General features: G+C 37.5%; 2 protein-coding genes across 3 annotated transcripts; both read left to right on the top strand.

Moving 5' to 3' along the window:
• Positions 1 to 1,297: 1,297 nt before the first annotated feature.
• Positions 1,298 to 8,255, top strand: LOC147182703 (uncharacterized). Its single transcript, XM_086065578.1, has 12 exons — positions 1,298 to 1,593; positions 2,878 to 2,989; positions 3,182 to 3,275; positions 3,425 to 3,479; positions 3,640 to 3,780; positions 4,529 to 4,689; positions 6,317 to 6,415; positions 6,497 to 6,642; positions 6,754 to 6,925; positions 7,019 to 7,131; positions 7,441 to 7,525; positions 7,624 to 8,255. The coding sequence occupies exons 1-12, from the start codon at positions 1,476 to 1,478 to the stop codon at positions 7,678 to 7,680; spliced, it is 1,353 nt and encodes a 450-aa protein (XP_085921704.1). The 5' UTR covers positions 1,298 to 1,475; the 3' UTR covers positions 7,681 to 8,255.
• A 4,076-nt stretch (positions 8,256 to 12,331) lies between these two features.
• Positions 12,332 to 22,173, top strand: rabep2 (rabaptin, RAB GTPase binding effector protein 2). Of its 2 annotated transcripts, none has more exons than XM_086065457.1 (12): positions 12,332 to 12,644; positions 14,193 to 14,348; positions 16,132 to 16,202; positions 16,278 to 16,613; positions 17,887 to 17,982; positions 18,080 to 18,178; positions 18,278 to 18,352; positions 19,138 to 19,216; positions 19,340 to 19,351; positions 19,485 to 19,639; positions 19,709 to 19,825; positions 21,074 to 22,173. In XM_086065457.1, the coding sequence occupies exons 1-12, from the start codon at positions 12,599 to 12,601 to the stop codon at positions 21,176 to 21,178; spliced, it is 1,347 nt and encodes a 448-aa protein (XP_085921583.1). In that variant the 5' UTR covers positions 12,332 to 12,598; the 3' UTR covers positions 21,179 to 22,173. The 2 variants fall into 2 exon arrangements, with proteins under 2 accessions (XP_085921583.1, XP_085921512.1); XM_086065386.1 differs by having other exon boundaries at positions 19,135 to 19,216.
• The last annotated feature ends 48 nt before the right edge of the window (positions 22,174 to 22,221 follow it).

The raw sequence follows: 22,221 nt of genomic DNA, 5'->3' as shown, positions 1-22,221 counted from the left end.
ATTAACCCAATGTGGTCATGTGAGAACAACACAATTAGCTTCATTAATTTAAATGTGATAAGAGTACAATCACAATGAACTTTTTCAGGCTGATCTTTACATGTGAATATAAATAAATGACCATGTTTTCATCTTCACCAATACAATAAGTGACAGTAGTATACTAGTATGCATGCATGTACATAATATGCATGTACAGTACAATATATCTGGATTGTTCATCATTCTCTAATGTTAATCAATGTAACCTAACCCAGCAATTCATTAATTGTATTAACGAGTAATCCCTTACTGTATTCCTGTAATTACTTTTCTAGCTGTGCCTAAATTTTAATGTGCACATTAATCAAATTTATACAGTGTGCACTACTGTTTTTGTTTTTTAAGTATCTGAAATTAAACTCTTAAACACACATCTAAAGATGGTATCTGTTGAATGAATTGCGCGGTATGGTCTCAATTGTATTGTGAAAAGAAGAAAATGTTGATTCACAAAGAAAATATATGTATACAAGACCTTCCAATATTCCATAGCAGAAATATATTTGTTCTGTAGTTTGCAGATCGTTCTTATATAACTAATTTCAATGTATGAGAATGCTTGGAAAAAAACACTACAGACTAGTTAACAAAGTGTATCAAAAAGTTCCTCAACTGTTGTCACAAAAAAAGGCATAGTTCAAACCCAAACTACAAGTTGTACCCTTCAAAGTAGTAGTCACCCAGGTGTGTTATATAGTGAAACCGCCATGAGCTGTCCTGCTACAATTCTATCTTCTTCTCACACACTGAAGTACGTAAATGTGCAAAATCTCTTTGCTCACGTTGAAGGGAAAACTTGCATTTGTTGTTTGGGTTTGAAATATATCTTTTGTGACACCAGCCCTGGAACTTTTGACACACCTTGTTATTTATTATTCACTGTTAAGTTTGACCATTATATTACTGTACTTCATATATAACATTTCTGCTGTTGAATTTTACTCTGTGTATCAAGATTATTTGTTTGTATTTCATACCTATTCAATATATATACGCAGGTATGGCAGTGAATCAAATGCAAATATTAAAATTTGCTACTCTTGGAGTTTACATGTTTTTTTGTCGACAAATTAGCATTTCATGTTTAAATTAATGTACAATGTATTGTGCGATTCCATATTTTAAATATGTCAATTTATTATTATTATTATCATCATTTTTTTAAGGATAAATTAATTGACTTTTATTCATCAAACACTAACCTTTTATATAACTGTAAAAAAAAGAAGAAGAAGAAATACATTACCCACAAGCCATTGCGACAAAAAGCCGCTCAAGTAGACGACGTGGCCTAATGTGCGTCGCTTTTCTGCGTTTCAGCGTACCGGGGCAATTCAAACTAGGCAAGAAGCCTCCGGACATTGCAAGTTGGGACTGCTGCTACAGATGGTTTATTAAAAATATTTCGTAAACGTCAGTATTTGTAAGGAACAATGTCTGGAAAAAGCAAAAGCAGAAGCGCAGCGAACGCGCACTCAATATCTGGCGGTGTAAGCTGCGATGAGCGAATTTTGCGGGATTGTCATCAACTGTACACGGAACCCGACAGTGGTGAGTTGGCGGAGTGAGCATCGCGCTTAGTGAAAAGTTAGCCGGCCGACAAGCTAGCAAACCGGTTGGCTGTTCCCTAAAGCTGTTGGCTAACTCGCTAATGTAAGCCGCAGTTATTTTGGGATCGTTATCGTAATTTGTCGCGTTTGGGCCCATGAGCAAACATTTTCTTGTGTGTTTGTTAAATTCAACAAAATACCGGCTCGTTTGTCACAGCTAGCCGTCGTAAAAAATGTGGTTTGCCGGCGTAAAACTATGATTACGGGTTTACTCTCCCTTATTTAAAACCAACTGCATCTCTTTATGCATAAAGTACTATAAAAGAGATATCGTAGACATTTCCTCACTCCTTTGTTGAAGCTATACTTTGTCCAAGCTTACGTGTATAACTGGATGACAGGCGCTAACACAACTATTCACTTTATATATTTTATAATTACAATTACAATAAAAGTGAGTTTACTGCATTTCGGTGGTGCAGGGCCACGTTGCCCTGTACATTTAAGAGACAAAAACGAACACACAGACCAACAAAAGAAAGAACATGAACAAATACTTTAGTGAATGGAAAAGGAAAATGTCCCTTGCAACCTTGATCAAGAATCTGTGTGGGGTGGTGGTCTATGTTTTCCCATTGATTTGTCGCCACAGTGACGTCATTCTCCACCTTTTTTTCCCCTCGACTCCAGCTTTCTGCAAGTCTTCCCTCACAAGATCCCTTATTCTTCTCTTTGCTCATATTCTTTGCACCTTCCTGGCGGCTCTGTCCTCCCCTCTGCACATGATCAAAACATCACAGTCTGACGTTTCTGTCTCCAGACCATGCAGTTGTCCCCTCTGATAAGCAAATTTCTGATACTGTCCGTTCTCGTCACTCACAAAGAGAATCTCAGCATCACCTGTACCTGCCTCAGCTGTCTCCTGTTCATTGCTACCATCAACTGTTTAGTAGAAATAGTTGTCGGAAATGATTTGAAAATCAAGAGTGAGAACTACTTTGCCCTGATATTCACAAGGGTATGGTATGCCACCCCTAACAAGAGTTTCTTGGTGCGCATAGATGTCAAAAGATTGACGTGACGTCACATATGGGCAAACAAATGTGCACATTAGCACTCTACACAAAATAATAAATGTAATGGAATATAGGCAAAATTTAACATCAGATGGATTTTCAACGTATAACGCGGATATGTTCCCTCCAAAAAAATAATTGCGATTGTGCAAATTCTCTTATGACTGTCAGTCACTTTTATAACTTAACATATTTATGGATGTCTTCAGGTCTGATTGCAGTGGCTGAATCTGTGGGTGTAAAGTTGCTGCCCCCCAGGAAGAAGATCACTGTGATGCTTATGGGCAACCACTCTGCTGGGAAAAGCTCTTTCATAAACTGGTATATTTATCTTATTTTTTTGTGTGTGCAAACAAAACAGGCTGCATCCCCCCCCCCCCCTTTATTTTATTGCATTTTTAGTTTGATCATCCCGGTCTTCCAAACAAAAATGTATCCCATGATAACATTACTTATTTAGACTTTTTTTTTTTCTAATTCTATTAGTGACAATTTAGTCTTTTTGGCTTCCAGGTATGTTGAAGAGCACATTCAGCGCACTGGTGTTGCTATTGAGACCCAGGGATTCAGTTTTGTTACAAGTGGGCGCAAGAGAGAATCCCTCACGGTAAGAACGATTTTTTTTAAGTTTTGATATGAGACCAAAAATAAGCAAACCCACTTTGGAGCACATTTCACTGTGCAACTCTGAGTGATTCCAAGGTCCAACAAATAATTACATTTAAACAATAACGTCCATTTTCTGTGTTCTTTTAGGGAAATGCCACCCTTCATCTATATCCCCATTTCAAGCCTCTGCAAGAGTTCAAAGGTGAGCTTCCAAAGACAGTCTCTCCATGTTATTAACAAGATTAAATTCACGTTTTTAACAGTTCTTGTATTAGATCTTATTTGTGTATTTTATGTACATGATCAAAATAAGATATTTGTATCTGAATTGTATTGGATTTTTTACTCTGTCCGCTTTCTAGGTGTATCAGAATATTTGAGGACAGAAATCTGCACGTCACGTCAGAAACGTTTTAGCTTGGTGACTTTTGTGGATTCGCCTGGATTGGTGGATGGGGATATGAAGTATCCCTTTGACGTGGATGAAGTTGTCCTCTGGCTAGGTGGGACAAGACCCCGTAACATACAGTATCTTTCTTCAGGGCATATATACAGTATATATATATATATATATATATATATATATATATACCATAAAAAACAGGAGCACCTTTACAATAGTCCCCTTTAACCAGACATTGAACAAGAAATACTCATTCAGTCATAGTATAGCAGTTTTATTTTATTTCAATCAGTTATCTGAGTTTCTATATAATCCCATGCAAAGTGCTCACATACTCCTGGTTTATATAACACTGCATCGGACAACCTAATCCAAAGTAGTGTTGAAGGGCCAGATTTGACTGATCATGATACTAGGCAGGCTGTGACGCTTTGGTTTTCCCAAGGATATGAGGGTTTGGAGGCCTCGCTATAAGAGCTGGCCCAGCTGCATTGAACAAACTAATGTTCACTAAAGCAAAGCATTTTTTCCCTCATTTCTTTTAAAGTAATATCAAATAATTGACCAGTTTTATTGCAGACAAATCTTGTTCTAGTAAAATATTTTGCAGCTATATGTTGAGTCGCTGTTAATCTTTACGACCTCTGAAGCTACGCTATGCAAATTGAGACAACTATACTTCAGCAAATACGGTCATACTGTATCTCCCTCACAAGGGTGCAACCAAAACATGTGTGGTGCGTGGGACCACTTGAAAAAGTTGGTCGCACCGATGCTACCTGTGCAAAAGTTAGTGTAGGCCCTGGGTATAGTGTGGTACAATAATAGCCTTCTCCATATCCATTCAGGTGATGTCTGTGACCTGCTTTTGGTCTTCTTTGACCCGATGGGTCAGGCGTTGTGCAAGCGTACCCTCAACATTGTGGAGGTTCTGAATGACAAACACGGGGATCGACTACATTTCTACCTCAGTAAGGCAGATGAGGCCGGGGGGGAGTCTGACAGACAGGTAGGTGCAAAGTAGACGGGCCTTTCCCTGCCCTGGGTTCAGCTCAATAGAAATATACTTTGAAGCTGACGCGAGAAATGCTGATCTCAGATAAACTGGGATCTCAGTTAGACCCAGATGAGATCAAGGTCTTCTGCATGCAGCATATTAATCAAGGCTGTAAAGTTTCTATACATTTTATTGTGTGTCAAAAGTTTATTTTTGAAAAGTATTTTCAGCTGAAAACGTCTTAAGTCAGTCCAACAAGATATAGAGACGGAGGACATCAAGCATTTTTTTGTGTACACAAAAATAAATTGATCACACATTACATTTTGAACATCTCCCGGGAGAATACTCCCTTGACTATTAGGCCAGTTAAACACATTAAGGATTTCTTTTTTCTTTCTCTTTTCTTTTTTTAATCGTAAGAGCTATTTTTGTGTTATGGACCTCCTACTTGAAGATACATTTTTTAATGATAATTTAATAATTAAAAACTCCAGCACTTGACTGTTTAAATGCCTCCAGGGACATGTTTATTAAACAGCTTTTGTGATTTGCAACATGTTAAAGGTTGTTTTTTTAAATAATGTGGCTTCCGCACACTAACTCCCAAATAGCCGCTAATTTTCGCGGGCTAACCATTCACCCACACGCTAACACCAGGATAACTCCCCAATAAGCTAAAAAAACGGCCGTTAATTTGCGAGCTAGCCGGTTAGCTTGCGGGCTAATAGCCGCTAATTGCTGCTTATTGGCTGTTAGCACTGCACGAGCAACCAATCAGATGGTGCTATGGGCGGACCAATGCTGCAGGGAGTCAACAGCTGCTGACTCAGAGCAGAAGGAGAAGGAGAAAAGTGCCTGTCAGAGCAAAAATAACAGTTTTTAATATATCGGCCATCCCCCCCTCAAAAAAAGAGGCCGATATTCATAAAATGCTGGATATTGGCGCCGATTATCAGTCTATCCCTAATATATACAGGTGTGATTGTACGGTGTGCAGGCTGCTCAGATAATATGAGCACAGCACACCACAAACAAAATATTTTCTTCTACCACAAATCTACAATCTGGTCTTCAAGACAGAAATCTCACTTAATTAAATGTCATCGAAAAAAACCCAAATAAGAAACGTAGCAACAAATGGGTAACACAAGACACATAATGGAAGAGAACACACAAGAGTGGTCTTGGGACTATTTTTGAAGGAAATATCCCAAACTTAAAAGAAAAAAACTGTCTGTGGCAAAAATCCTGAAGTCAGTGTGAAAGCAGACTTTTTGGTGGTGATGTCCCGCAGCTCCATGAGATGGTCCATCGGACTTTATGTTTAGGGTAGGACATGGGTACTAGAGCTTGGATTGCCAAATCTTATAACACTGGACTGGACTCTTGACGCCATGACATGAACTCTCGCTAGTTGCTCTATTTTTTTTCTTCTTTTTTTTAAACAAAGGCAGGCACATTGAGTAAAATGAACCCCAATGGTACAAACGCACGTCTAAACAGCTATATAAAAAAATAGATAAATATTCAAATAGATACAGTATGTAAGAATCAAAGGATTAAGCAAATGGTTCTCTATAAATATCATTGTGCGCCATCTCACCATACGGTGTATCTGTCATGTTTATTCTTCCAGAGAGTAATGATGCAGATTGTCCAGGAGCTTTGCAAACGACCAGGACTTAACAAATGTGGTTTTGACATGCCCACCATCTACATTCCTAACCCTAACAAGGTACATTTGGATGGCTGTCCACCCAACCAAATGTTCCATAATTAGAAATGCCCGATGTTTTTTTGTTGTTGTTTTTTTAAGCCGAGCCGCTGTGTCAATCAAATTGAGGAAGTGTGTCGCACCATTGAGAAGACCATCAATCAAACAGTCCAGAATACACTCAACGCTCTGGAGAAAGACTGTGACATCATTAGTGAAGCCATCACTGATAAAATAAGCAATGACAGGTACCACACATACAAAAAAAAAGAAGGAGAAATGACAGTACAATCTTTTATGTCAACTGTCACATTGTTATTTTTGGCCAAAGAAAATGACATCCACCTTCCATCTGAAAGGCAGATCAGTATTGAGAACCGACGGGCTCGCTGCAAGAGCTGCTTTCTGACACTACTGGGTTTCAGCATCCCCATGACACTTGTGGCCGTACTGCTACTGGGGACTTTATCCAAGGAGATTCTGGAGGTTGCTTTGGGCCGCCAAGGCATTGAAGCCCTCTCACTTTATCTGGTTAGTTTACTCACTTATATTAACTGTCTGCCATCTTTCTTGCAATGTTTTTGTTTACTGAGCAGTCATGGCTGTTTCCTTTTGAACCCCCAGGTTCCTGTAGTACGTATATTTGAGTCCATGTCTACAGAGCAGCAGCTTTACAGCTGTGGTGGGATGGTCCTTGCTTCCTTCCTGCTGCTCATCATTGCACGGTTCTCTTTCAGGTACCACAATTAACATCTCAATTCCAGTTATTATATTAAGAAATCCTAATATCACAAAGCACAATCCTTGTTATTTAAAAATATATCTATTTATTTATTTATCTTTACAATTTGTACTGAATTAAAAATAATAATAATTCATAGCATATAAATAAAATTGGATAATTATCCGTGGCACACCAGATGAGACCAGCCAGTGTAGCTCTCAAGTTGCCCTCAAGGAGCAAGTGAAGACCGTAAATTAAGTAGGATTTGCTGCATGTTTACATTTTAGCGGTTGGTGTAATTCTTGGGGTTTACTCTTTGCAGGACTCAACCAACTCTGTCAGGAAAGCAGAAAAGACAGTTGCAGGAGAAGTTGGACTTTGTTCAGGAGGTGGCGAAGACCAAAAAGGTAGCGCATGTGTGAAGTAGTGATTGTTTTTAATAAAACTGAAAAGGAAAAAAAACAGCATTTATGTATGTAAAATGTTTGATACTTTTGCCTTGCAGAAAAAGATGTATGAAGAGTATCTGCGGCAGAGTGTCAGCGATCATGACATGAGCTAATGATTGAAGTAGACGCAAAATGGACCAAACATAAATCAACAAAAAAGCACTGCCACCTGGGCACAGAAATAACTTTTTTGATTATAATTCCATTTAAAGTACACGCACAGAAACCTCCTCCATAGACCTTTTTATTTAGTCAATACTTTTGTGAAAAATGACATGAGAAGTGTCAGGCCTCAGAGCAAACGGGCCTCATCACTTTTTACTTCATTATCTATGGATTTTTTGCTCCTTTACTTCTGCTCCGCTCAATCATTGTCAGACCAACACCCCTCTAAATTTATTAATTTTTGCAAAGTACATTTCTTTATCCAATATACAGTACAGGTTACAGAACATTGTGTAATAATCATGGCACTGGTTTTATATAAGTTACTGCTTTTTTTTTTTTTTTTAATATATAGATACACTTAACATTTTGTAAAGAGAAATCGGGAATGTCGAAACAATAAGATTAAGCGAACAACCATTTTTGCAAGTACTGTATTGTTAATCTCAGATTTTCACCTTTCCTATTTTTTTTTTAATGAGCTCTCTACCGAAATAAATAAATATTCAACTTACAAAACTTTTTCATTGTTGTCACAATTTATGTTCAGATCGTTGTTGTTCCACTCTATTGCTACTTGTGGTGAATATTTTTTTTACACCCATGAATGTGTTGAAAAGCTAAACTGGTTTAAAAGATTCAGTTCGACATTGGTTCTTACATTCCAAGGGAAATAACACAATCTCAGATGTGGTTTTTTTTTTTATGGTAATTTGCAAAGACATGACAAGTTGATTACTCATGCTTGCACCAGTATACCAAAACTCAGTAAAGGCAAATAAACTTTCAAAAAGCATAAGAAATATACAATCTCTAGGGCATTCAATACAATAAAGTCACTGTAGATGATGACAAAAATATACCAAAAGTACATATCAACAGCAGCACAGTAACACAAGGAAAGATGAACACAAATAATATGAACTTGAAAACATTTGACCCTGAGAAAAATTTTGACCCAGACAATCACTTCTACAAAAACGATTACTGCAGTTTCGCTTGCAACTATTATATGGATGATCAATTCAATAAAAATGTAAAATGCACTTTCAATTATACATTTCAATACTAGACGTCTACAGAAATTAAAAACAAAAACAAAGAATACCTGAATATATATTTAAAAAAAATTAATAATTGCCATATCAGAAACATGGCTTGATAATGAAAAAATGAGTGACATGGGACAGGAAGGATATGAATTGCTTGCAACAAATAGGAAAAATAAAAGGGGAGGGAGTGTTGCAATACATGTAGACAAAGCGCTAAAAAGCAGTAAAATTTAACATTTGACTACCACCATTGACAACATAATGGAACGTTTAACCATTGAAGTACATATTAAAAAAGTACCAAATGTCATTAGAAGTTGTATGTATAGGACACCAGGATCATGTCTTGACATATTTAATGAAAAACTAACGGACATTCTCAGATACACAAATTATATATTTTTAAAAATTGCAAATAATGTGTGGTGATTTTAACATTGATTTGTTAAATCCAAATGGGCATCAGAAAACAACTGATTTTATAAATACAATGTATAGTAATAATCTATTCCCTGCAATTATGAAACCTAGCAGAATAACAATACAGCTAAACTAATAGATAACATATTCATAAATAAATGTAACCATAAAATAGAAAGTGGACTTCTTATTAACAATATAAGTGATCATCTTCCGGTCTTTGCAATCTTCCAAGACTATTTTGATTTAAAAAACAACAATAACTTACACATCAAAAACAAGACTAAGAAAACAACGCTACATGGCTGCCTTTAAGTTGGATTTAGAAAAACACAATTGGTCTGAGGTCTATTCAAACGATGATCCCAATATCGCATACAGTGCATCTCAGTCTACCATTATTTCTCTAGACAATAAACATTGTCCATTAATAAAAGTCACAAGAAAATATAAAGGTCTAAATAAGGCATGGATGACGAAGGGGATAGAGAACGCATGTAAAAAGAAAAACATTTTATACAAAAGATTTATTAAATTGAGAACTATGGAAGCTGAAATAAAGTACAAGACCTACACAAATAAACTTGAATATTATAGAAAGAAAAAATGAAAAGAAAAAATATTGTCATGCATTACTAGAGCAAAATAAAAGCAACACACAAGAAATATGGAAAATACTAAGCTATGTAATTAAAAATAGCAAAAAAAAAGAAGATTATCCAGAATATTTTATAAAAGATAAAAATATTTTTATTGAAAAAATTTCAAATATAGCTAATGATTTTAATGAGTATTTTGTTAATGTTGGCAGTAATTTTGGCAAAAGAAATCCCTGAGCCAAGAAACAAACAAAATAGATAAGCACATAAAAAAAATCCACTATGTGGCTTAATGCTGTTAATGATACAGAAGTAGTCAATGTTGTTAAAATATATATTTTTAAAAAGTCTACTGACTGCTTCAACATTTATACGACATTAGTAAAAAGTATTATAGAATATGTTGTGCAACCTTTCACATATATATGTAGTTTGTCCTTTAAAGCCGGTATATTTCCATCAAAAATGAAAATAGCAAAAGTCATTCCTATTCATAAAAATGGAGAAAGACATATATTCACAAATTATAGACCAATATTACTGCTGCCACAGTTCTCAAAAATTCTAGAAAAAATATTTTCATATAGACTGGACAACTTTATTGAAAAACATAAGCTTTTAAGTGAAAATCAATATGGCTTTAGAGAAAAACGTACCACCTCAATGGCAGTCTTGGAACTCGTAGAGGCAATATCTACTAACATAGATAATATTCGCCAATGACACAACTCTTTACTGTTCAGGAGAAAAACTTGAAGCAGCTTCTGACTACTGTGGAGAATGAACTAAACACATAAAAAAATTGGTTTGATATGAACAAATTATCACTAAACTTAAACAAAACCAAGTTTATTGTTTTTGATACTAAACAAACCACACAACAGGTCAAAATTATGGTAAATTCAATTGAAATAGAAAAAGTATGAAAATAAATTTCTTGGAGTAGTTATTGATGAAAAATTATGTTAGATGTCTCACATAGATAATGTCAAAAAATGACAGGGATACTCTCTAAAACTAAGGATGTCCTGAATAAGAAATCATTATACACATTATATTATATTATATATCGAGAGAGTCCTTATAACATAAGTGTCTACAAAAATAATATAAAACAAGAACAAATAAGTGTGCTTCTGTAAAAGGTGTTAATTTGTGGAATGATTTTGGAAATGACCTGAAAAGATGTCAGTCACTTGCTTAATTTAAAAAAAAAAATGTTTAAAAACAAAGTTACTTACATCAGACATGAGCTGTTAAAAATGTATATATGCTGTAATTTCTTTGGCTGTATCGGTATGAGTGTAATGAAAATTGTATATGTGAGTATGATATGTTAAAGTGCACTTGTATATATGACAAGGTTTATGCATTTCCTTTTGTTGAAATACATTACCTTATCATTTTATCAACATAAAATGAATAAGGGGTAGGGCAAGATACGTTTTTAACTTCCACCAACCCTTTTTGAACATATAAACAATTTTCTTTCTTCCTATTCTTTATTTTTTTATTGTTTTTTTTTTTACTTCAATCTACATTTTAAACTTGTAATGTGTTTTTTGTTTTCTTTATGTTCATATGTTTAATAAAAACCTAAACCAAAGCAAGTTTATAGTGTATGGAAGAGGAGGAATGTGGGAATGGAAGCTTGTCAACAAACCTTAGCCCTCAGGTGGTAAAACTACAGTAGGTGCAAGCATATGAGAAAGCGAAACAGCAGGAAATCTTATTAGTTTAATAAGCAGATTATATTTAACTACGATGTGATGATGAGGGCGTAGCTTTTTTACTCAAGCTAAAATAGCACCGAACTGGAAACTGGTAGGCCTCTGGTATCTACTTGCTCTAGCAAGCTATTCTTGTGGAATCAGTTTACAGTGTAAATACAAATGTGTCTGTTGTTATAAAAACATCTATTTATTATTATTATTGTTATTGTGATGGGAAAATGGTTGTGCGGTAGTTGTCCCTCTGGAATGTGTGGAATGTCCTCGCACTACTGAAAACACTGTTTTATGGCATTTACAGTATACAATCCCATTCAGCTTCAAACTGATATTAAATTCTCTCACGCAGTATATTGCAAGTTTTTTTTACAATGACCATGAAGTTTTGAAAATAAATGATACCAATTTTGAACACTAGATGGTCTCCTAACAGAAGTAAGAAATATCTGTTCGCAATAACAATATAGGTATTAGTGGTCAAATTAAAGTATTTTCCTCAATTCATAGTACAGTATCTTTATGCTAAACATGCTCAGTTGATACAGTCATTTTTATTATTGTGACTGACGCTTGTGTTGAAGAAATCCATTTTCAAGTATTTTTTTTAATTTTTGGTATTAAATTTGTTTTGGGTTTATTTACATATACGATCATAAAAAACAACAACAATATATTGATGTTATTATTTGGCTACATTTATTAAAATTGTTCAAAATATATTTATGAAATCTCTCATTTACATAACTTAAAATGTAATCTATGACGTCATGTCCAGTAATTCAAGGGATGTCTTATCCTGCCTTCTGTAAAGACTTTAGTGTTCAACAGATTTAGTATTTATGTCACAGTGAAACATTCCAGGCAGAGAAAGAGAGACCAAGGTGGTGGACAGGACACAGGAAGGAGGTTGACGCGATTTCCGCAGGCTTAGACCGGGGAAAGTTGTTTCCTGAAGTTGAAGCTGTACTTGTGATCATTTCCACACCAAACTCTTGGTGTTTGTTAAAATGCCTTGCGCAAGTTCATCGTCCGTCTGCTTTTGGTTGTGACATTTTTCTTCTTCTGATGGAGTTGTCTGACGAAAGGATGAGCTCAAAGAGAAAAGACACAGGTAAAAATCAAACAAATACTGCATGGGATGCGTGACATGTCGTGCATGTAAGCGGGGTGGGATATGAATCGATTGTCTCAAGTACAAAGAACTTGTCACTCTACTTTTCTGGGACCTGTTGAAGCAGCAACTAACCTGGCAGTGTTAGCATTTAGCATAACTAGCCTGCTACTTGACTGCACTCTGCTTTTCGGTGTGTGAGCTTGGTTGATCATTTCCCGTCGTAGACACCATCGCAGGATATACTGTATTAAGTTTGTAGTAGTTATAAGAATATGTCATACATGTTCTGCTACTGATGTAACACTGAGATTATGACGTCATACATCGTAAGGCTAACAGTTAGCTTTGTTAGCCTGTCAACTTTCACTAACTCCTGTCCTGTATGACCATGTCGTGGGTTATGTTCTTAAAGATACACGTGGAGATGTTTTAATTTCACAGTTTTATGGCTACTGCTACCAGTAGTAATAATAGTAGACTAGTCAACTAGTAGTAACTGTGTATATGAAAAATGGCAGAACAAATGAATAAAATTGCAATGATGCCTCAGCATACACTTTTTCAACAGCCAGGAAAAATTGTATTATTGTAATAAACTTGGGTTGAATGACACTTGGGGCTATCTTTTTAATCATCAGAACACAGAATCAAACAGTGCAAACAGAAGGAATACAGTCAGTGAAGCTGATGTTCACTGCGTTTCTGCATGAATTTCCTCCAGACCATAACAGACCTAAAACATGCAGCGTTGCAGCTAGTAAAGTCAAGTTTATTTATATAGCCCTAAATCACACAAAAGTTCCAAAGGGCTTCGCATGACCGCAGTTGACAAATATCAACGGCATCCCCTAATCAAACCAGAAGAGGGCGAGGAAAAACAAACAAACAAAAAAAAGGCAAAAAATTAGAAACCTTGAGTAGGGATCGCAAAAGCGGTAATCCCCCTTCCAGGATGATCAGGCTGCAATGGATGCCAAATGGGCAAAAAATTACATAGTTTGTGATACTAAACATTATTAACTAGAATAGTCCGAAAGTCCATTAAAGAAATAAACACAAATGATTGCTGACGGATATTAATATTTTGGTATGTAGTTTTGTGTTCCAGCGCAAATCTCATAACAGAAAACAGACAGAAAACATTTCTTCTGGGGCAGCACGGTGATGATTAGCCCGTCGGCAGATCTGAGATTCACTGTTTGTGCTTTCATTGGTTTTCTCCACGTACTCTGGCTTCTTCCCACGTTCCAAAAACATGCATGTTAGTTTCATTGGAAACACTAAATTGTGGATAGCCTTAATTTGTGTATTGCCATAAATTCTCAACCATTGGCTCATCAGCATGTCTTCCCATCTGGAAAGCCAGAAACATGGTTTAATTTTTCCGCATTTAGAATGGATATTAGGTTACGCTACTCAATAGTTTTTTAAATTAATGAATTGTGTTTCTTTCACCCAGGATATTGCTTTTGTCTATCTTCCTTGCTTCCATCCTGACTGACATCATCCTTTACAAAGCATTAACTCCTGTTTGTCATTTTATAGAAGCCATCCTTCAGGCCCAACTGGTGGAATGTCAGGCTCAGGTTGAACACTGGCAGGGTGTGGCGACCATCTGTGAACTGAGCAAACGAGAGGAACTGGCAGAGCTGCAAAAACAATGTGATCAAGAGATCCAGTCCCTTCAAGAGGCTCTCAGGGGTCAGTGCAGCTTTACATGTGATAAGTCGTGCATAGTATAGCGCACCCCAATTATTGCCCTAAACACATGAGCCTAACAAAAATGTGAATATTGCTTTTTAAATGTCTCTAGGTTAAATACAACTTAACTAAAGTGAAAAGGAAATTGGAAGGACAGAAACACGCATTTCAGACACACATCCTGTCTCTTGCTCCAGCCCACCTACAACTAGGGATGTAACGATATCCAAACATCACGAGACGATATTATCACGATATGAAGGTCACGATACGATAATTATCACGATATTGTGGGGAGGTTGACGATACAAAAAAATAGGGGTGGGAACCTCTGGGTACCCCACGATACAATACGATATGCGATACAAGGCTCACGATAACGATTATCTCACGATATCGCGATTATCGATATATTGGTCTGGTAATAAATCCACGATATTCTACGCTAAAACTACTAAAGACATAAATTGATGTTTTTTCAATGAGAAAATAGTTTCTTTTTTTTACCATCAATGAACCAAAATATCAAAACTGGTGTCTTCTTCACAGTGACTACTTTAGTGTATTTTTTTTAAACAAATACAAATGTCTTAACAGAGACCACTTTCTGTCAACAAATTTGGTTCATTCTTAAACACTATTGTCATGCAACATGTCAGTCAGTTACATAGTAAATTTTTTATTTTATAAACTGCCGATTTTTTTGTGTAACATTGCAAAAGTAAATAACTAAAATTACTTAAATATTAAATCCAATTAAATCAATATTAATATTCCTCAGAAATTGTGTGCTTCAAAAAAAATCTAACCATAAAATATGTTTTAAAATGTTACGTATGCAAAACTGAGTCAGTTGCTGGACAGATAATAAATGTCTTACACAAGTAAAAGTAAGCTCATGAGTCTTCTTCGCCTGAAGACTTCCATACATTTCCCCGCCACTCTTATGAGGCGCTCCCCCTAGCGGCCTGCCAAGTAATTGCTTAATAAGTAATAAACAATGGAGCCGTTATAGTGGCTGTATATTAACTACAAATATTGCGATACTTGCGTAGGCGTATCGATAATCTATCGGGAGACAAAGTGTCACGATTTATCGCGATATCAATATATCGTCACACTCCTTCAACAAAAAGGTCACAATATTATCCAAAAAATGCGCTCACACAAAAAACACACACAATATTGTGCTTTTGTACATTATAGCAATGACAAATATGATAAATATTATCCATCAAAAATATAATGTATATATTGAGGCACTTACTTGCTAATGCATTGAGTTCCTTCACGTATTGACTCGCTTCACGAGCATATTACATTCCCCTTCATCTGACCATTAGCGTGCATTTTAAACATAGAGGGCCAAAAAATGCCTTGTGAAAATTAAGTTGCACTAAAAAACTAGCCACAAGAAGGTTGCCAGAACTGCACAAATGGAAATCAACCCAACTTTTTTTTTAACAGATGTACTGCTTTTAATATCGTGACATGACAACGACGATATATTGTGGCAGTTTTAATATCACGATATCACAATATTGTCGGTATCGTTGCATCCCTACCTACAACCCTAGTGGACATGCAGTATAGAAAATGGTTGATGATTTTATTTTTCCTTATGTGATGGCAGTCTGGAACGCAGTGGGCCCATGAAACAAAAACAGTGATAAAGATAGAATGGCCTTTATATAAGGCACAATCACTAAGATCTGCCCATTGTGGACAAAGTTCATCTCCCGTGTGGATAAAGTCGTTTTATCATTATTTCATGTCTTTACAGAGACAGCAGCGCAGTATGAGGCCAGGATAGGCGCTCTACTTGAGGGGAGGAGAACTAGTAGCCAGAATCAGGTTAGTGAGTCATTATTTATTTACTGTATAATTTTCAATTTGATCAGGTTCAATTTGTTCTTCTTCACCTGATAGGGGAGTGGAAAGAAGGGCAAAATGGATGCAGAAGTCATCATTAATGACTCCCAGACATCGCCAGAGAGGTTACACTGCCAACAAGACCCTGAACTTGTACCGGAGGGAGAAGCCCCGCCGATTAATAGCGAAGGATATTTTTCACTGCGCAACTGCGACTCGGCCTCGTTGTCCTCGTTCTCCATCGACACACCCTCCTTACCTAGAAAGCTCCACGCTCAGGAAGACACAGACTCTCTGGTCTCAACAGGAACTCTGGTGCCGGAAGCCATCTACCTGCCGCCAGCCGGCCACCGGCTAGTCACACACAGCGACTGGGATGCACTCAATGCTCAGGTGAGGTTTCATATTCTTACTTTCGCTTTTAAAGTGGAAGTCAACCTTAAACATTTCTTGACAATAATATGTTATATGTGACCTGACATTCTGATGAATATAACATTTGTGGAATATGAATTATGCAGCTGTTTTTATCCATTTCTTGATGACATCAATGTTGCTAAGGCAACAACCAATCAGAGCTCACCTGTTTCCTGAAGCTGAGCTGTGATTGGTTGTTACCAGAGACCTGAGCAACATTTACTTAATCTTCAGTCGACAGCAAGTGGCAAAATGGCCGCCCCCTGAGATGGATAAAAATGGCTGGATTTTGCTGATTAACTCATATTCCACTAACGCAATATTAATCAGAATGCCATATTTAGACTAGTGTGGCTGCATAGAACATATTGTCTAAAAACCTTTTTGTGTTGACTTCCCCTTTAATAACAACATGTACCAGTACTATAACACATTGTTTGTAGGGGGGGGGGGGGCTACAGTGCCTCACAAAAGTAGTAGCCCCCCCTTGAACTGTCTGACCTTTTGCCACAATACAGGCTTCCAACATAAAGATATGTAATTAGATTTTTGTGTGACGAATCAACACCAAGTGGAACACAATCATGAAATGGAATGAAATCTAAAACAATTTTTTTTTTACACAAATGATTAACTGAAAAGTAGGGTGCGCAAAATGATTCACCCCCTTTTCTCTCAGTGCAGACATCTGACTCCAGAAGTTCCCTAATGATTTCTGAATGATCAAGAGTTGAATCAAATTCAACTGAAAAGTAGGATGACTGAAATTATTCACCCCCTTTTCTCTCAGTGCAGCCAAGTGACTCCAGAAGTTCCCCAATGATTTCTGAATGATCCAAAGTTCAATCAAATGTAAATGACTGACGATGGTAACTAGTCACCCTGTGTGTAATCTAGTCTCAGTATGAATTCACCTGCTCTGTGACCTTTCTCATAGATAAGTATCATTAATTCAGTCATTCATTTTCCGAACTGCTTATCCTCGCGCGGGTCGTGTATGTTCTGGAGTAATTATTCATTATAATAAACAAAGGTAATTTGAGCAAATTCAGTTATTCAGAAGTGCGTTTCAAAAATGGTGCCCTTAGAATGAATCAATAAGTTGTCCTTGGTTCCAAAAAGGTTGTTAACCCTTAGTTTACATAAATCAATTTTTGTGCGTAGCAAAGTATGGAAGTGACTCTGTTTAAATGGAAATCAGTGTAAGTTTTAGTTTGGAGTTTAACATTAGATGTTGCGCGTTGGACAGGTGTCAGAGTTGCGAGGAGAGGTGGGTCGACTCCTGGAAGCGAAGGAGGAACTGGAGAAAGAACTGGACACACAGACCAACCACACACGCAAACAGGTGGAACATAAGGAAGGAGACATGCGGGGTTACATGCACAATGGCGGTGCTGTGCAAATTTACTCAGGCAGGTGTGTGTATGTATGTGCATATTTAGGTATCAGTGCTCCAGTCTCAGGCCCAGTCGTCAGAGGCCCTTCTTCAGGAATTACAGAAATCCCTCAGCCAGTCACAAACTACAGTCCAGAGTCGACTGGTGAGCGATGATGTCGATCTGGATGAATGTGTGGGTGTCTGCATGTTGTACAGTCGAAGTTCAACAGCGCACGTGCGTGATGTTTGTGTGCGAATCCAGTCGGAGCTGTCACTGTCCCAGAGGAAGGTGTGCAGTGAGCTGTCCAGGCTGAAAGGCGAGACGGTTGACGATGAGGTAAGAGGCTCCACCTCATCGCAGCCAGTATCACGGCAGGTGCCGTATTACTGTTAACAAAAAAAATAAACAGTGCTGCAGATACCATTTTCTGACATATAATCACCCACTTCACGAAAGCAGTTTTAAACGCATAAAGAGATATAATTCATAAATAAAACAAAATGTAAAATAAAACAATTCTATAGTGCCCCGTACTGTAAGTGGCACTGTTTGGAGTTTGACCAAAATGCCTGCAGACGTCCAGAGTAGTCAAAATGCTGACTAGCACCTCTCCACCAATCACTTGTCCGCAGCGGAAGTGGAACCTACTGTTACATAGCAAACGTTCTACTTCTTCAGTAATAAGGTATATGAGCAGCAAACCGGATTCAATATTACAATACGCAATACAAAAAAAATCCACAAGGTGACAGTATTTCCCCACAAACACCTTCCTTTTCTCCATTTCATCTGTCAGTCGTCTTCAAAGGGTGAGTAGTTTACTACTAGCGCTGTACTTTATTATAGTTTGATTGTCCAGTAGTTAACTTCTCTTAAACTAATGTGTCCAAGTAAACTACTGTACGTTTATCTATACAGTTAGTTCATGTTTTAGTGATGATGACAGTTTGAGTCTTGAATATATGAATTCACTTGACTTTATTTTCTATGTGAAACTATTAAAAGTATTATGTTATGATTTTAATGGTAAACAATCCGTTGTACCGTAAGCAACGTGACAGCACTGTTGTGTTACTGGGGTGGGAGTTCCAGTAACTGTTGCATTCTTATCGAACCAGCAGGCAGCACACTGTGAGGAGCGCCTCCGTATTGAGATTGTCAACCTAAGGGAGCAGCTTGACATCCGAGCAGAGGAGAATGGTATGTAATAGGATCGTTGTTGTTTTTGTGGTTTGTATTAAAAGGGTTATTTTCTGCTGGACTGACACATTTTGATTTCCTTGTCTTTTTTGTTTTACCTGCTCATACGCGCAACCACTTCAGAAGTTCTAGAAGGTGAGTTCATGACGCAAACTCTTCCTTGAGTGTGCTGCGCAGTTCCTTAAAACTTTTTCAGAAAAGGAAATATCTTCACGTATGATGTCATCACGTCATATAAAAGTCAATTATTTGTGCTTGTGCTACACAGTGCAGTTTTCCAGTTTAAAAACGGAGACCGAGAGGATAGAGGCCCAGAAGGACCAGTTTCAGGACGATTTGTTAGCCTGCCGCACTGAACTTGAAGCCCTGCGGGTGGCGCTCTCTCACGTGCAGGGCAACAACAAAGTGCTCGATAGTGACAATGTGAGTCAGCTCTGTGCTCAAGAAACGCGACCTTCGGGAGATCTAACATGACTTTGGTGTGGCTGTCAGGTGGCCTTACATGAGCAATGTCTGGAGCTGCGCAGCCAAGTGATCAGCCTGCGCTCTCAGCTCGACACCAGCCAGACTGTCCAGAGAGACTTTGTCCAGCTCTCTCAGTCGTTGCAGGTAAGAAAGAAGTAGCGCGGAGATGGGAGATTTAAATGGGGAATGTGTCCCTGTTTAGTAGCACACACAGTTAGTGTATTAGCAGGTGGATATGCTGGTTATTGCACCTCCTGCCATGCATTGGAAGAAAATGTCATTGTTCTGCCTGCCACTATTCGTTACTGACAGATTAATGAACAAATAAATGAATAATTTTCAGTCCAATTACGGTGCATACAATTAGTTAAAGCTGCTCTTGTAACAATTTGCCCCAAAATATCTTTACAATAAACTTTTTTGTTAACCATCTATAGGTGCGTTTCCATCAGCCTCAGTTTTGCGCAAAAGCAAGCTGGTAATAGAAACACGTGATTTTACAAAAGTCTCTCAAATATCGCCAAAAAGTTTTTACGCTCTCATGAGTTGGTTTTTGAGACATGTTGAAATAGAAGTATTTCGCAAAAAGTGTAATGGAAACACTTCCCTGTAGTCATATGACCCCCACCCAGCATTGGAGGAAAGGAAGTAGGAAGTACGGAGCCACTCGCTTTCGTAAGTCTTTTTAAGCACAAAGCGATTCAGCTATGGAGCCAATATGCCGCCGTTCAACGCACATCCCATATCGTTGCATGAGAAATGGCCGTTGCCCCTGGCAACGAGCAAAGGAGCGACATACGGCGCACGTCGTCGTTGAAATCCATCCGTCCGCACCATAACACGAGTTATAAGCGCGCACACACACACACAAAAACAAATGGCCGAACTCGCCCGATCCGAACTCCGGGCGTCCGTAAACATCATCAGCATCTCCTACAGAACTGCGAGGTGCCGCGAGACGGGACATTACAAGAATTGCGCCTCAGAAGCGAAACGCTCTTCAATGGAAACACCAGCAAGTCGAAATTGTACTTAAGCGAAATAGTACAATATCGCTTTTATTTTTGAGAAAAACTGTAATGGAAACGCAGTTTATGACTGAAACGTCTTCTAATGAGTAGATTAACACCTTTGCTGAGTTTTCAGACTGGATTCAGGTTTGACTTTCCCACCCTATGTCTGCAGATTTGACGTGTGTATGTGAAGGAGGAAGTGTGCAGTTTAATTTTTTGGCCACAGATGGCAGTAGCGATTCAAAATGGAATTTTCTACGTTTCACACTGCACACTTGATGATCTACACGTATAACAGCACAGTGGTTGGGAATCACTGCACCAGAGTTATAATGAGCTTAAAATGGGTGCTATATTTGACACCTCTCTCTCCCCGTAGGTGAAACTGGAGGTAATCCGGCAGGCGGAATCTCTTGAACAAGTCAGGGAGATCCTGGAGGTGGGAATCAGTGAAGACGATTCCTCACTTGCAGATGTCTATTGAGCCTGTTATTGCAGACATAAAGCACTGACCAAGCCAAAAGATGGACCAATGACGCTGAAGGAAAGAACAGCAATGCGGACCAAAGGCGGTTTTGAAGTGACCAGGAGAATGACGGCTGCTGTTGTTCACGTCATTTACTGACCATTGTAAAAAAAACACTAAATCATGTTATCACAAGGGGCGCACTGTTATGGGTTTATCAGTCATTTTACATGTTTATATTTTTTTTAATTAATTATAATGCAGAATGTTAACCCAAACAATAATCAACCCTCAAATAAAACCTCAAAATGTATCTCTCCACCTTACTCTTTTGTCATCGAACCCTGAAGTGGTCAGCTTCCAGGCAGCTCAGCAGTGCGAGAAAGCTAATGTAAAGCAGGAACTTTGTGAATGGTGCATAAACCAGCAGACATTGCTAACTCATTATTTATAGAGCCAAAGCCTATATTTTGACTATTCTACTACACCACTACATATCTGCATCCAATGATGGCTTTCCATTTATTTGTGAAATGGATCAAGAAAAAAAAATGCATATAAGTTGACAAGTGTTAAAAGCAATGTGCTCCTTGTGTATTTCAACATTTTGTAACCATCTATCCAGCATCTTTGGAAAAAGGACGCAATGCAATAACGGTTCATGAAGTGATACAATTTCTCCAGTGTCTGTAAGTAATGTGTGTTTATGAAATATTCTTAATTTGTGTCATAACTTTACTGTTGTTAACTTTTCTCCTTTCAACCAAAACTGTCCTTATTTTCAGCAAATGATTGTCTTAGTTCTTATGCTTGCCTTTAATATTTAACATTTTAGTTTGTGTTTGTGTATGAGGTCAAGTCACATGACACATGCAGACATAATATGCAATGAGAATGGTCATTTTTGTTTGTCAAAAATTATATTTGAAGAAATATCTTCAAATATCAATATAATACATAATGACTACATTATTGTTAGGGAGCAGCAATAAACTTTACTTTTAGATGGTGTACCTTGTTGGTTTTCTTGTCCCTGCCAATAATTATTTGAACATTCAAAA

The sequence above is a fragment of the Leptonotus elevatus genome, chromosome 1 (assembly GCF_054856555.1).
Source record: "Leptonotus elevatus isolate MCC_2025b chromosome 1, RoL_Lele_1.0, whole genome shotgun sequence".
NCBI classification, from domain to species: Eukaryota; Metazoa; Chordata; class Actinopteri; order Syngnathiformes; family Syngnathidae; genus Leptonotus; species Leptonotus elevatus.
This window is presented reverse-complemented; position numbering and strand designations above follow the sequence as displayed.